The sequence below is a fragment of the Perca fluviatilis genome, chromosome 4, assembly GCF_010015445.1.
Source record: "Perca fluviatilis chromosome 4, GENO_Pfluv_1.0, whole genome shotgun sequence".
Taxonomy (NCBI): domain Eukaryota; kingdom Metazoa; phylum Chordata; class Actinopteri; order Perciformes; family Percidae; genus Perca; species Perca fluviatilis.
In genome coordinates this window covers 34926027-34938436 of record NC_053115.1, presented here as the reverse complement: position 1 = coordinate 34938436, position 12410 = coordinate 34926027, and the positions used below count along the sequence as shown (strand labels likewise).

Here is a 12410-nt window from a genome sequence, read left to right as displayed (position 1 = left end):
TCTACTTAAGTACGGGAAGTGAGTACTTTTGCCATCTCTGGTTTTCAGTACTTTTACTTAAGTAAAGGATCTTAATACTTCTTACACCACTGCGTGGGGCACATGTGAATCATGCACCCGCATCATCATCACTCAAGTCACCACATATTACCAGAACATCTGTAACACCACACTCGACAAGAGGCAGCATCCTGTGCCAACAATCAGAAGGGTCCAAAATGGAGTAACGTTAACCCTGAAGACAGTGCAGTCGGAATTACACTTAATGTAATTTCCCGTTCACACAGAAATTTTTCCGTCGCAGGTGAAAACTAATACTTCTAGAAATCGCGTCGTTTTGCGCAGAAGAACAGGTAACTAACTACCATGTATAAATATGTGTATGAGTTACTGCAGGAAAGCTGCTGGACTGAAGCTAACGTTAGTCCAGTTAGCAGTAGCGGCTAATGTTAGCTACCTTTGTACCAACAGCTGTTTAGCAAGGAACGATGTCCTAACGTTAATCAACTGTCAAGAAAGCATTAGCTTTAAGCGTCGTAGTGCAGTTATTATTTGTATTATCACTTAAATAGTTTAGCTAGCTAGCTAGTAGTCTAAACGAAAGCTAACGTTGCTAGCTAGCTAGCTGCTTTGTATGCGATGCTAATTTCAATGGTGTGTAACGTTAGCCATTGAGGTGTGTGTGTGTGTGTGTGTGTGTGTGTGTGTGTGTGTGTGTGTGTGTGTGTGTGTGTGTGTGTGTGTGTGTGGGGCTAGCTAGCTAACGTGTGTAGTAAGCTAACATCTGTCAACTGGAACCAACGTTAGCTAGCATAACGTTGTGTTTCTACAGCTAGCTATCTCAGGACATGTGTTTGTTACACTTTGTGGCCGTTTGTTAGGGGTATCTTTAGTTCACTTCATATTTCTTTCTCGCATATTAAGAGAGCGTCGTATCACACTTTCTTAAATCTTTAATACGGCCTTGCTCGGTAAAGTAACCTTAACCTAACTACGACGTTTTTCGAAATTATACAATTCAATTCATATATAGGTTAAAACACAGTGTGGCAGTTTGCTAGTAACGCTAGATATGCATTTACGATATGCATGTGTATTTCAAGGCTGCAGGCTTCAGTTTATTCTATTGTCTTGTGTTTGTGTAAGCCATGATCCACCCATCCATATGGGCAAATAATCCTGTATGCATTCAGAGGCATGCAGAATGTTGTGAGCTTGAGGAATAAATCTGAATATGCTTTAAATGTCTCTCTAAACTGCACACAGTCATTGATATGAAAAAATATCAATTGTGGACCCGAGGTATATTTGACATTTTTTGTCTAAAATGGTCAATTTAGTTGACCATAGTATCCTATTTCACGTGGGTTAGTGTTGAGCAGGATGTTCAGTGTTACTGTTTTCCTATTACAGTCAAGAATGGAGCCATCAGAGCAGTCAGGCCCAGACTCCGGCTCTCAGGATGTCAACCCTGTTTTTCTGCAGCAGCTCAGAGAGCTGGACATCCCAGAGGAGGCAGCCAAACAGGTGGGACAGTACGCGCAGCTGCTTTTAGCATGTACCATATTTACATATTCATTCAATAATTTGTATGAATGGAAATATAGCATGCTCCCATTGCTGACCTCCAATGATCCATACTATATAATGTGAACACTGCATTAATTGACTGCTTTCATGCTAAACATTCCTCACTGCTGTTAGAATATTATCTCATTATCAAATGAATTTGAATAGCATACTTTAATAGCTGGAGCATACGATAAGATACAACTTTACTATCAGTTAACACTAAAATTAATTTTGCGTTCCCGATCAGCAGTTCTGCTCAAAAGAAAAGTACTCACAAAGTTAGACAACAATTACACAATTAGTACAAAAGATGAAAACACATCAACAGCCATAACAAAGAAACATGCATGATATCATGTGGTCCAGATCTTAATTGGCAGCCCCGTGCTTATGGTTTAGCTACAGGATGGACTGATAAACGAAGGGACTCTGAATCGCCTGTTAAAAGGCAAAAGTTGGTATTCATAGTTTAAAACATGCATGGAGTCCAAAGAGATGCTGTTAGCAAGCCTGAGCATTGTGACACTTCACCTGGATGAACAGAGTTGTTTGGATGCTGTACGCGCCAATGGGACCTAGCTGGTTGTGCAAGATCATCGGTTCCTGGGTCCTTTGAAATTTGGAATGGGTAGCATATGAAAATGTTAGTGACTGGTTCCAGTGCTTTGATTTTGATACCACTGCTCAATCAGGTCGTAGTTACGCTTTTCGTTAAAGGAGAATTCCGGTCGATTTCAACACGTAGCTCTGTTTGTAAATTTTGAGTGCTGTCAGTTAGGCCTGTCGCGATAGTCAATAAATCGAGTTATCGCATGATAAGAAAAAATGAGCTCGATAATTTTTCCGGCCGCGATAATTTCCGTTTGCATGCTTGTTTATTTTCCTCGTTTCTCCCTCTCTCTCTCTACCAAAGAGACTGGAGGACCACTCTCGGTTCCTTAGCGTAACGAGGAGTGAACCCTCTTGTCAGGCGCATGGTCTTTGTGTGGGCGGTAGGCTACTCCAGGCGGAGAGAGCGAGAGTTGGAGCAGGGTTTCCTGCAGCACTTTGCAGTTAAGGCGCCCGGCCAAAAAAGAAAGTATAGCGATATCCACCGTGTTACTCGGCGTCCCGTTTTCTCCGTTTCATTCCAAACCACACAGCTGACAACCTGCAGGTGGAGACTGTGGAGACGGGCTCGGACATACACGCCGCTGTGGACTCTTCAGTCTCGCAAGCGGTTTCAGGAAAGTGGCTCCATGTGTCCGACAATGCACCGAACATTAACGGTACAAGCCTACAGCTGTCCGCGGACACGGAGTGTGGAAAGTGTGTGTGTGTGTGTGTGTGTGTGTGTGTGTGTGTGTGTGTGTGTCTGTGTGTGTCGGCCCGCCCCCACGAAGCTCCGACCTGCAGAGGAGTAGAAGCCGCACCTTCGCCAAAATGAAGGCTGAAAAACAGAACTATTTTGGTACATTTACTCGCCACGTGGCAGCTAGCCATACATTTAGATTTTATTTTTTTATTATATATTATTTAAATGTAATATTTAGTGTTAAATAATTGTAAAATGTAGTACAGAGTCTCTAGTCTGAGAACTTACGTGTCACAAACGGCAATTCCACAACTGTAGCCTACATCAGCGTGAAAGACGACATACCAAAGGAGATCAAAGACATATTGTGGATATTTAAAATGTCTTCCAGTTCCAGTGTTAAATATTCTTTAGAAATAAAAGTGTATTGATCTTTGAAAAGGTGTACCTGTAGTAGTAGTAGTAGTAGTAGTAGTAGTAGTAGTAGTAGTAGTAGTAGTAGTAGTAGTAGTATTAGGCCTATTATTTGGACATTATCATTATATTAGATGCAAATGGTCTCTCAATGACAATATTATCGTTTATCGCAATAATTTCTGGGACAATTTATCGTCCAGCAAAATTTGTTATCGTGACAGGCCTACTGTCAGTAGCGAGAAAAACGATAATCTGTATTGCCTACACCATGTTATCCTCAGCACTCGGAGGCTGAAACCAGGCAGGTTTTAAACGTGCTTTTAGCCTCTTAACATGTTCGAAATGTCATTACAAGTGCCTACCCATGTGAAGTGATTCCTTACGAGTTAACGCAGTGAATCTGACTGCAGTAGATGTGAAAGAAATGCATACAAGTTGTGCTAATCCAGCTCTGTTTAGTTCCGGTGTTGATTTGGCAAGACGAGTGCTTAGGGACCATCTACAAAATACAACACCGAAAAGAGCTACAGTGTTGAAATCGACCGGAATTCTCCTTTAATGTTAAGAATAAGGACTTATTTGATTTATTGTGGTTACATCCACCAATAGTTGAATATCCCAAATAATAATTCAATTGAGCTGTGTGAATAAACAAATTGTGAAAAATGAGATTTTACTGAATATATGTATTGCTTAGTTAATTGTTTGTCAGCCAAAATAAATGGAACACACTATTTGTTCTCTGACCCTTTTCATTGTTTCTCATCACTTCAGGCACTTCTACACACTCGGAACGTGTCTGCAGAGGAGGCGGCAATGTACTACTTCAACAAGCTGGAGAATGAGGTGCCCATAAGCTAGCCTTAGTCCCTACAGGTACACATTGGTACATTAGACCTTGTGGAGTTTGTCCAAAGCCAAATCTGAGTGTCTCTTTTTGTATGCTCTTACCCCTTTAGGAGGAGGGAGACGATGACCTCATGTTCAAGATGGTATTTGTGGTGAACATGGACCTTGCCATGGGTGTCGGAAAGGTAAGTTTAGCGGTGCCAATGTGTACTGTGTGGGATATATGCTGTGTTAAATTACACAATCCATCCTAAAGAAAGTGTCCTAATATTTAACAGCTCAGTCATGGTTTGCTTCTCCACTGGCAAAAAATGAAGGAAGGACTTTTCAGCCAAGCTAACTTTTAGGCTCTTACTCCTATATTTAACCAATCATATATCTACTTTTACAGTGACGTAAAGCCGCTATGTGTTCTGTTATGTGTTCTGTTATTTCACAAAGCATGTCTTTAATTTGCATTAGTCTGGAATTTCCCACGTTCTTTCAATAATTATTACCTACCAGCTTCTGTGCTCTTTACTATGCCAATATGACCTGCACTAAAAATATTTTGTGTATATCATTTGTTCATAGTGTTTTTAGGTTGATTCTAATAGAAAAGAAATGAAATGTTTTTTGTGCAGTTATCTTTTCAGTGTGTAACTTTTATTTGAACTTGGTCAGAAACATCACATATAGGCCTTTTTCAGTACGGCTGAAAACTCCCGACAGATTCTCGTAGGTGTGACCTCAGTGCTATGTGTTTGTGCAGGTTGCAGCCCAAGTTGGTCATGCTGCTGTGGGTTTATACCAGGCTCTACAGGAAAAGAACAGCTGGAGGGAGATGGCCTGGAAGTGGGACCACAGTGGGTAAGGCCTGTACAGTATGTAGGTAAAGAGGAGATGCACTGAACAGTTGTGCATTTGTTGTATAGCTCTGTATCTGTATGTAACAACCACTCACTTTGTGATGATGTCAGTTCATTAGCAGTGCCTTAAAATGAATTTACTTGTTTTACACTGAATATCTAATTTTAAGATTATGTAAATCGTGGTTAATTCACTTTTAGTGACCATACATTTAACAAGAAATAATTAAAGCAAAACATGAGTTGCAAGCAATGAACTTTGAAATTTAGCAATTTAAAAACGATTAACATTAATAATCTCAAAAAGCCCTAACAATGCCATTCATTTAACTTTTACTGTACATATCTTTTACATTTGATATTCTCGTAAAAATATAGCATGGAAAGTTACAGTGTCCGTATCTAAAGCTCTGCAACCTTCAAGGTTCATTTATTGTAATTGTAAAACACTAACCTGACGCGCCAGATGGTTTGTTATACAGAACTTTTTGAGAAGCTGCCATTGGAAACTGGAAAAGGGCAGGCACTTTAAAAAACACAGTGGTTTAATAGGGTTTGAGTAAGTTTTACATTGAAACTGCTGTAAGGAGGAATCGTTTTGTGTAGCTGGAGTGTTTTAAGTGGAAACTGATAGAGAAACTGGTAAAGGGGTAGTTGTGTGTAATATCATTTGAAGAAATATTGCAGTTAGCATATTTGAAGGGTGTGATTTGTGTTATGTTTTTTTTGTTGTTGTTATTCAATCTAATGGCTAAATGTTATTTATACATTTAAGTTATTGTTCAGTAAACGGTACCTTTTTTGTTAAAGAGTTGTCTGGGGTCAGTTATTCCAATACAGCACAATAGATTTGCTGGTTAAAAGTAGGGTGGTATATGACTAATCCAAAATAGGTAAACCTTCCTGGTAGCTACCTTTTTAAAGAAATGAACCCAAAAACTTCATCATTCCAGTCTGAAGTTACGTATTGCAGCTGGGGCATTGCACTTGACAATGCAAGTTTGTCAAGTCAAATATTCTATATGGCTTTAATAGAAAAATTTATTTTGAAGCATTATGATGCATCGAGATATCGAATCGCTGACCTGATAATCGTAATCGAATCGGGAGATCCGTGAAGATTCACACCTCTAGGTGCACGTTAGGCTACGGCGTAGATTTAACGCAGAAGCATAAATCACGCTTAACCTAATGAAAAGTAAGGCGATCGTAATCGTACGAATATACAGAGCTAAAAACTCATCCATGTTCTCCCATCCATATAAGACCCCCACTTTCCAATTTTTTTTTTTTTTTTGGGGATCAATTTTTATATTTTTTTTAGCACCATTTACCATACGGACATACAAAACAATACGTGCAAGGTGATGTCAAGTGGTGCAGAGAACAGATGAACAAAAATTGAACAAGAACAAAAACCCACCCCTGACCCTCTGCGGTCTTGAGGAAAAAAAACAAACGGAAATCACACCTTGCCTAGTTGTCTCTCCTCTAGTTCTTGTGGCGTTGAGGTCATTAGGACTGATATTTGTGTTGCTGCGCTTTCCCATAGGCTGATAGTTGATAGTTTGGCTTTGTTAATCCTTGCTGTAGAGAGGTCAGGCATAACTATGTCTAGGAAATATGCTAACCACTGTTTTATACAAAGCGAGTGGGGGGGGGAGCCAGCGTTGAGCTATCATTTCTTGGTTCAATTTGTTGTAATTTTGACAAAGGTCTTATTCTGACCAGTTGTACGTTAGCCGAGCGCTACTTACCGTACCGGAGGAGGAGTTACTCCCTTCATTTTTTCCCGTACTTCCCCGCTCATGTACATACAGGGAGAACTGCTATAACCCGGTTATTCACTTACTGTTTTGCATGTAAACGCACTGACTGATAGAGTCCGCCTCCCCTCGTCCCACCGGAGTCCTGCGCTCTGTCAGTACATAAGGTGCCGATCTGGGATGCCACGATGAAGCCAGGTTTCTGCAAGATGTGGGCACAACAGTCTCCGATCTCCTGTTGCTGGGCCAGCCTGGCAACGTCACAGTTCATTTAGCAGCAGGGCCGGTTCTAGCCCTTTGGTTGCCCTAGGCGAGATTGAGTTTTGCGCCCCCCTCCCCCCCCAGTCTTGCATTACCAGATCTCCACAGCGCTGTGTCAGCAATAGAGTAGCAATGTATGTTCATTTTAGTTTCTAGCTTCCATGTAAGTTAGATGGCACCAACATTTGGTCTAATCATAACTGGTCTGGCAACCCAAAGGCCAGTTTTTTTGTTTCCAGATTTGTGTGCATGGTTATGATGGGGGGGGGGGGGTCTGGGGATCCAGAAGCTGCACAGACCAGGGAAGGCGCGCTGCAGCAGCTCCCTGTTTGTGCCGCTGCTCGTCTCTGTTTTTTCAGCGAGAGTGGACACTGAGCGACACACAGGTCTGCTTCAGAGCTCCGTGTGTTTGAGTCTGACCCATAGACTGGAAACGTCGTGTAATGAAAGGTTGACAAGTAAACGTGTGACTGAGAGGGCGCCCTAGGATGATCATGTTTAATAAACACGTTTTATTTCGCTTGTCATTCATAATTCTATTATTAATGGGAAGTAGACCTAAGGGCGACACGGCGCCCCCAACACTTTTGACGCCCTAGGCAGTCGCCTATAGCAATCGCTGGCCCTGTTTAGCAGTAGCAAGCATGTTCTACTGCCGCCGTTTGCAGAAAAACAAAATCTTCCACATTCATGCTCCAGTTCCTGAAATGTTCACCCTTGTCACCCTTAGTCTTTTGAATTAAAAAATGCAATCCTTTAACTGTGTCAGGATAGCTGTGTAACTTTTTTCTTTTCCAATCATGTTCTGGCATCTTTCTGGGCTCTCCACACTGGGTTCTGTCATTGTTTGTAGAAATGCTCAGTTCAGTCAAGTGTGTTATTGCTGACATTGTTGCTACATCTTTTGCCAGCATTTATAATATTGTTTAATAATTAAGTCAATTCTAATGATGAAAAATAAATGTGCATGGTGTTGCTACAGAGCCAAGAAGGTGGTGGTCCAGGGCACAAATGTGGCTCATCTACTGGAACTGCAGGCCCTGGCCATGAGCCTCAGCCTGCCCACTTACCTGGTCCAGGATGTAGGGCTTACCCAGGTCAGTGGAACAGACCATTTTCAGATTATTTTGTGTGTAAATGTCTTTTGGAGGCACCAGTAGTTATTCCCAAAATATTGTATTGATTATTGGTACTAATAGATTTGGTAAAAAAATGTTATGCTGTTTTTGGTACCAGCTCGACTCTCCTCGACTCGTCTTTTTTGCTTTACCATTATGAAAAAAAAGTCCCTGGTACCTGCCAACAGGTACTTTTTTTTTTTTTTTTAGTATCCCCTCCGTCGAGGTTCCAAGCGAGCTGAGGCAACACCGAAAGGTGACGTGAAAATCTGCAGACTACTAATAGAGAGCCGAAGTCACGCCCCTTCCGGTGGACCTCATGGGACCTAAACTTGGAAAAAATATGAATGGGGAGAGGCAAATTATTTTTTGATCCCGTTTGAATCGAGCCATGGATTACAAATATGATGTTTGTCAATTTAAAAGATAAGTTTTCAACCGAAGAAAGTCTCAGTTAGCCGTAGGTTTGTCATAGTACCACTTAGTTTTGTGTGAAACCGTTCAGTGAACTACATCTCCCGTCTCACGCTAGCTACCTCACCTAGCTTGATGATCGGCTTGCTCGCTAGCTAGCTAGCTATCTTAGCTCTGTTAAACAACACATGTAACGTTATCGTAACTGCTGTGTTTTATCCAGTGAAGTGTTTTCAGCAGATAAGCAAAAGAACAAGCAAGATCCTCTGCTCATTAGAGTAACGTTACATCCCTGGTACGATACACAAAGACATCGTAGCTTCAGCGAGACGTCATCCATGAAGTTTGTAGTCTTTCTAATTAAGTATTTTCACAGTCTTATACTTCAACAGTTTAACAATAAACGGAGACTTTCTTCGGTTGAAAAATAATGTTTTAAATTGACGAACATCATATTTGTAATCCATGGCTCAATTCAAACGGGATCAAAAAATAATTATTATCTCTCCATTGACTCTAGTTCATACTTTTTTGAAAGATAGGTCCCATTGGCCGGAAGTAGAAGGGCGGGACTTCGGCTCTCTATTGGTCAGAGAGAATCGTCACTAATCACTGCGTCATCATTGCTAGAGACAGACGGGGGTGTCCTGAACAAACCCGCCATTTTTAAATAGTTCAGCCAGCGGTGTTTTTTTTTGCTGCCTCCAGCTTCTGGCTGTGGCAACAGCCACATGCTGAGAATCAAAAACGACACACCTTCGACGTTGTGTGTGTGTGTCGCGTTAGGTAACGGCAGTTTCCTGCGCCGTTGCTAAAACAACCAGCCACGCTCACCTTGCGCATGAGGCGGTACTAAATCTGCAATGGAAAAAGGACGACGTTGAGCCGAGCCGAGCTGGTACGAGCAGTGGGTAACTGTACAGATCCATTTGACCGTGCAACGCTTCTGTCGCGCCGCGCTCCACTCTATTCCTGTGGTTGACGTCAAGCGACTTCAACGCGCCTGCAAAGCATTCCGGGAAGGCGGCGCTGCATTGGAAAAAATGCTGTGCGTCAAAAAGCTGGCCGATGCCCAGCTTTATGCAAAGGAATCCATTGAACGCGACGCGACTATCCAGTAGAAGTAGACGAAAATCTTTCAAACTAACCTTTTGTTGATCTGAAATGAAGACATTCAGCAACTGCATGGCCTATTTCTTGCTTAAAATGTTTTCAGAAACATGTTTCAGTGAACTATTTTTGTAAAATACGAGATCGTATTCTCAACTAGCTGCCATGAGTATTCTCGAGTAGCCAGACCCATGTCACGTGTTCGTCCAATCAGCTGCTGGTCAGGGGCGTGGAGCATCAACCATTGCTGTATGACGTCGCGACACCACGCTTCAGTTGTGTCGGACAAATGGATCTGTGCCGTAAGCGCCATTAGTCAGTGTTGCCCATTAACTTGACATTTGAGTCTTAGCACAAAACTAACCCACTTGTCTTTGGCAGGTGGAGGCTGGGTCCCGCACTGTGCTAGCCATCATGGGGGAGGAAGAGATGGTGAACAATGTCACTGGGAGTCTGAAGCTGCTCTGAGGGGCTCATTCTCACTGTGGGGGAGGCATAGCTTTGCAGTGCCACAGTGCATCCAGCAGAGGGCAGCATTTCCCAGCGGCAGGGAGAGTCTTGGCATGCAAGTGTGTAACAACCTTTAAAAAAAAAAAGGCTTAAAGAATGAGGGAAAACAAGACATGTCCCAACACAAGAAAACACCCTCAGCCATTTATTTCCCTTTCATTCTTTGTCTGAGCCGCTTAATCGGCTGTTAAGAGCAGGAGAGAAGAGCCGGTTGTTCACAGGGAAATGAGGCGAAGGCAGTTGAATTTTCTTTTTCTGGTGACCTTTCTCTTTTCCAAACAGGCTATCTACTTAGAAGATAGTCACATTAGAATCTTAATACATTTTCAAACACATCTAGTCTGTTGTCCAGTGTCAGATATGGCAAAGTAAAATCAAGCATTTTTGGTCTTTGACCAATATTGTAATTGTGCTTATTCAAGGGGCAATGTGTTGTGGACTAATACATAATGTAATTATAATTATACCCATACCAGATGTATGTCTGTGTTGGATTCTCTACTCCTGAGTGTAGGGTAACTTATTAACTGAGAATATATGAACACTCATTTTTGACGTTTAAATAATTTGTGTCTGTCTGCAACTATTCTCCCAAAGATCCCTATCTTATAGAACCAATAATATTACTCATTATTAATAAATGGCTATATTTTGTAAATGCCTGTTGGGGGCCATATACTGTATAATATGTGGTGTGCCATCCTAAACAGTATGCACAGTTACTGAAATGTGTTGTATTGTTTTTTCTTTGTGCAAAAATAAGAAAATACTTATTTACTAATTTTTGGATGTATTGGTAGAATTTGATGGACGAGAGGTCCTGTGGAGCCAAAATGTTAAATAGTAAAGATCTGTGCTGGGCCTAACTTTATGCACTCTGACTTCCTATGGTGGATAGTTTACACTAATGAAGTTCAATTTACAGCTTGACAGAACACAGATAATTGTGCTTATATGACGATTATTGTGGACTTGGGGACTAATAGTCTTACACAAAGAATGATGTGTATGTTCTCGGTAACATTTGTGGGCATGAGAGGACACAAAATTCTTAGGTTAATGTCAAAGATTTTATTTGTAACAGAAAACTTAAAAAAAAAAAAAAATTGCAGTGGCATGCATGCAATATGAAATGTACATTTTAACAGTCAGTTGGAATCCCACAGTTATGTCAACTTTAGTAACATGTCCACACTTTGATACCTCCTATGTTATACAGTCATTTGTGTGAATGCTCCAGACTATGGAGACCATTAAAATGTCTCCAGATTAAGTAACAAGCAGCTTGAATCGTGTTTTACCTTTACAGACTCAAACATACATACTGCATATAAAAGAGATTTGCTGGAGCTGTGGCAGTGAAAGCAGTGTGGGGGAGGGTTGAACAGCCATATTGCAGTGCGTGGTTTGGACTGACCATATGACATTGCTTTTTCACCGCAGTTACAATGGCAGTATTGTGAAATATGCTCACTGCCTATCATGGGAGGCTGGCTGAGAAATTTATTAACTGTCTTTCAATTATTAACATCATGATGTTTTGTCAAAGTATTCTAGTGGTCAAGTTTATAAAGGGCAACATCACGAGAAGATGCACAAAAAGGACGGGAAAGCGCTATTCTAAGAAAACTTATTTATATACTAGTGAAATTATGAGTAACGTCAAACATAAAGAAGTCAATTCACTGATATCTACCTTACTGCTGTGGATAGTTTGTTCTTTTATATAATTCGACTATTAAAGATACATTTTCGCCATCAGCTGAGCTAGCTTGTGTTGAAACCTATTTCAAATACATTGAAAAATGTACTTTGACTGATTTATTACGTACCTCATGGTTACTACATTAATTACATACCATTATGATGGTCTGTCATTTCTGATGTCAAGCTAAGTTGTGCCACTATGACATATAGGGAGCAGTGTATACTACATCCGTATACTGCTTTGTTCGGCCTACCCTAAGCGTGATTTCCTAATTCTGATTTATGAAACTGAGTCTTAATCAGTTTTATTATGGAAGCCTCACAGCCGCAACAATTGTATTATTCCGCTGTCTAATGTCGTAGCCATAGCTCATCAGACCCATTCACATGATCAGACCTCTGCAACAAATGACGTTGGCATCTATTACCACAGCCAATCAGAGTCCCACCCCACCCCTCAAGTCTCATGACAGGACAAGAAACCGTGACTATTAGTTTATAAAAATCGCAGTCGTCCAAAATTATTCTTTACTTGTATCCGACG

The 12410-nt window shown here is 41.1% G+C and overlaps 1 protein-coding gene across 1 annotated transcript; it reads left to right on the top strand.

Moving 5' to 3' along the window:
• The first annotated feature begins 162 nt into the window (after positions 1-162).
• On the top strand, positions 163-11439 carry si:dkey-19e4.5 (UBA_like_SF and PTH2 domain-containing protein). Its single transcript, XM_039798459.1, has 7 exons — positions 163-353; positions 1414-1527; positions 4058-4129; positions 4243-4317; positions 4884-4981; positions 7990-8104; positions 10031-11439. The coding sequence occupies exons 2-7, from the start codon at positions 1420-1422 to the stop codon at positions 10115-10117; spliced, it is 555 nt and encodes a 184-aa protein (XP_039654393.1). The 5' UTR covers positions 163-353; positions 1414-1419; the 3' UTR covers positions 10118-11439.
• Positions 11440-12410: the final 971 nt, after the last annotated feature.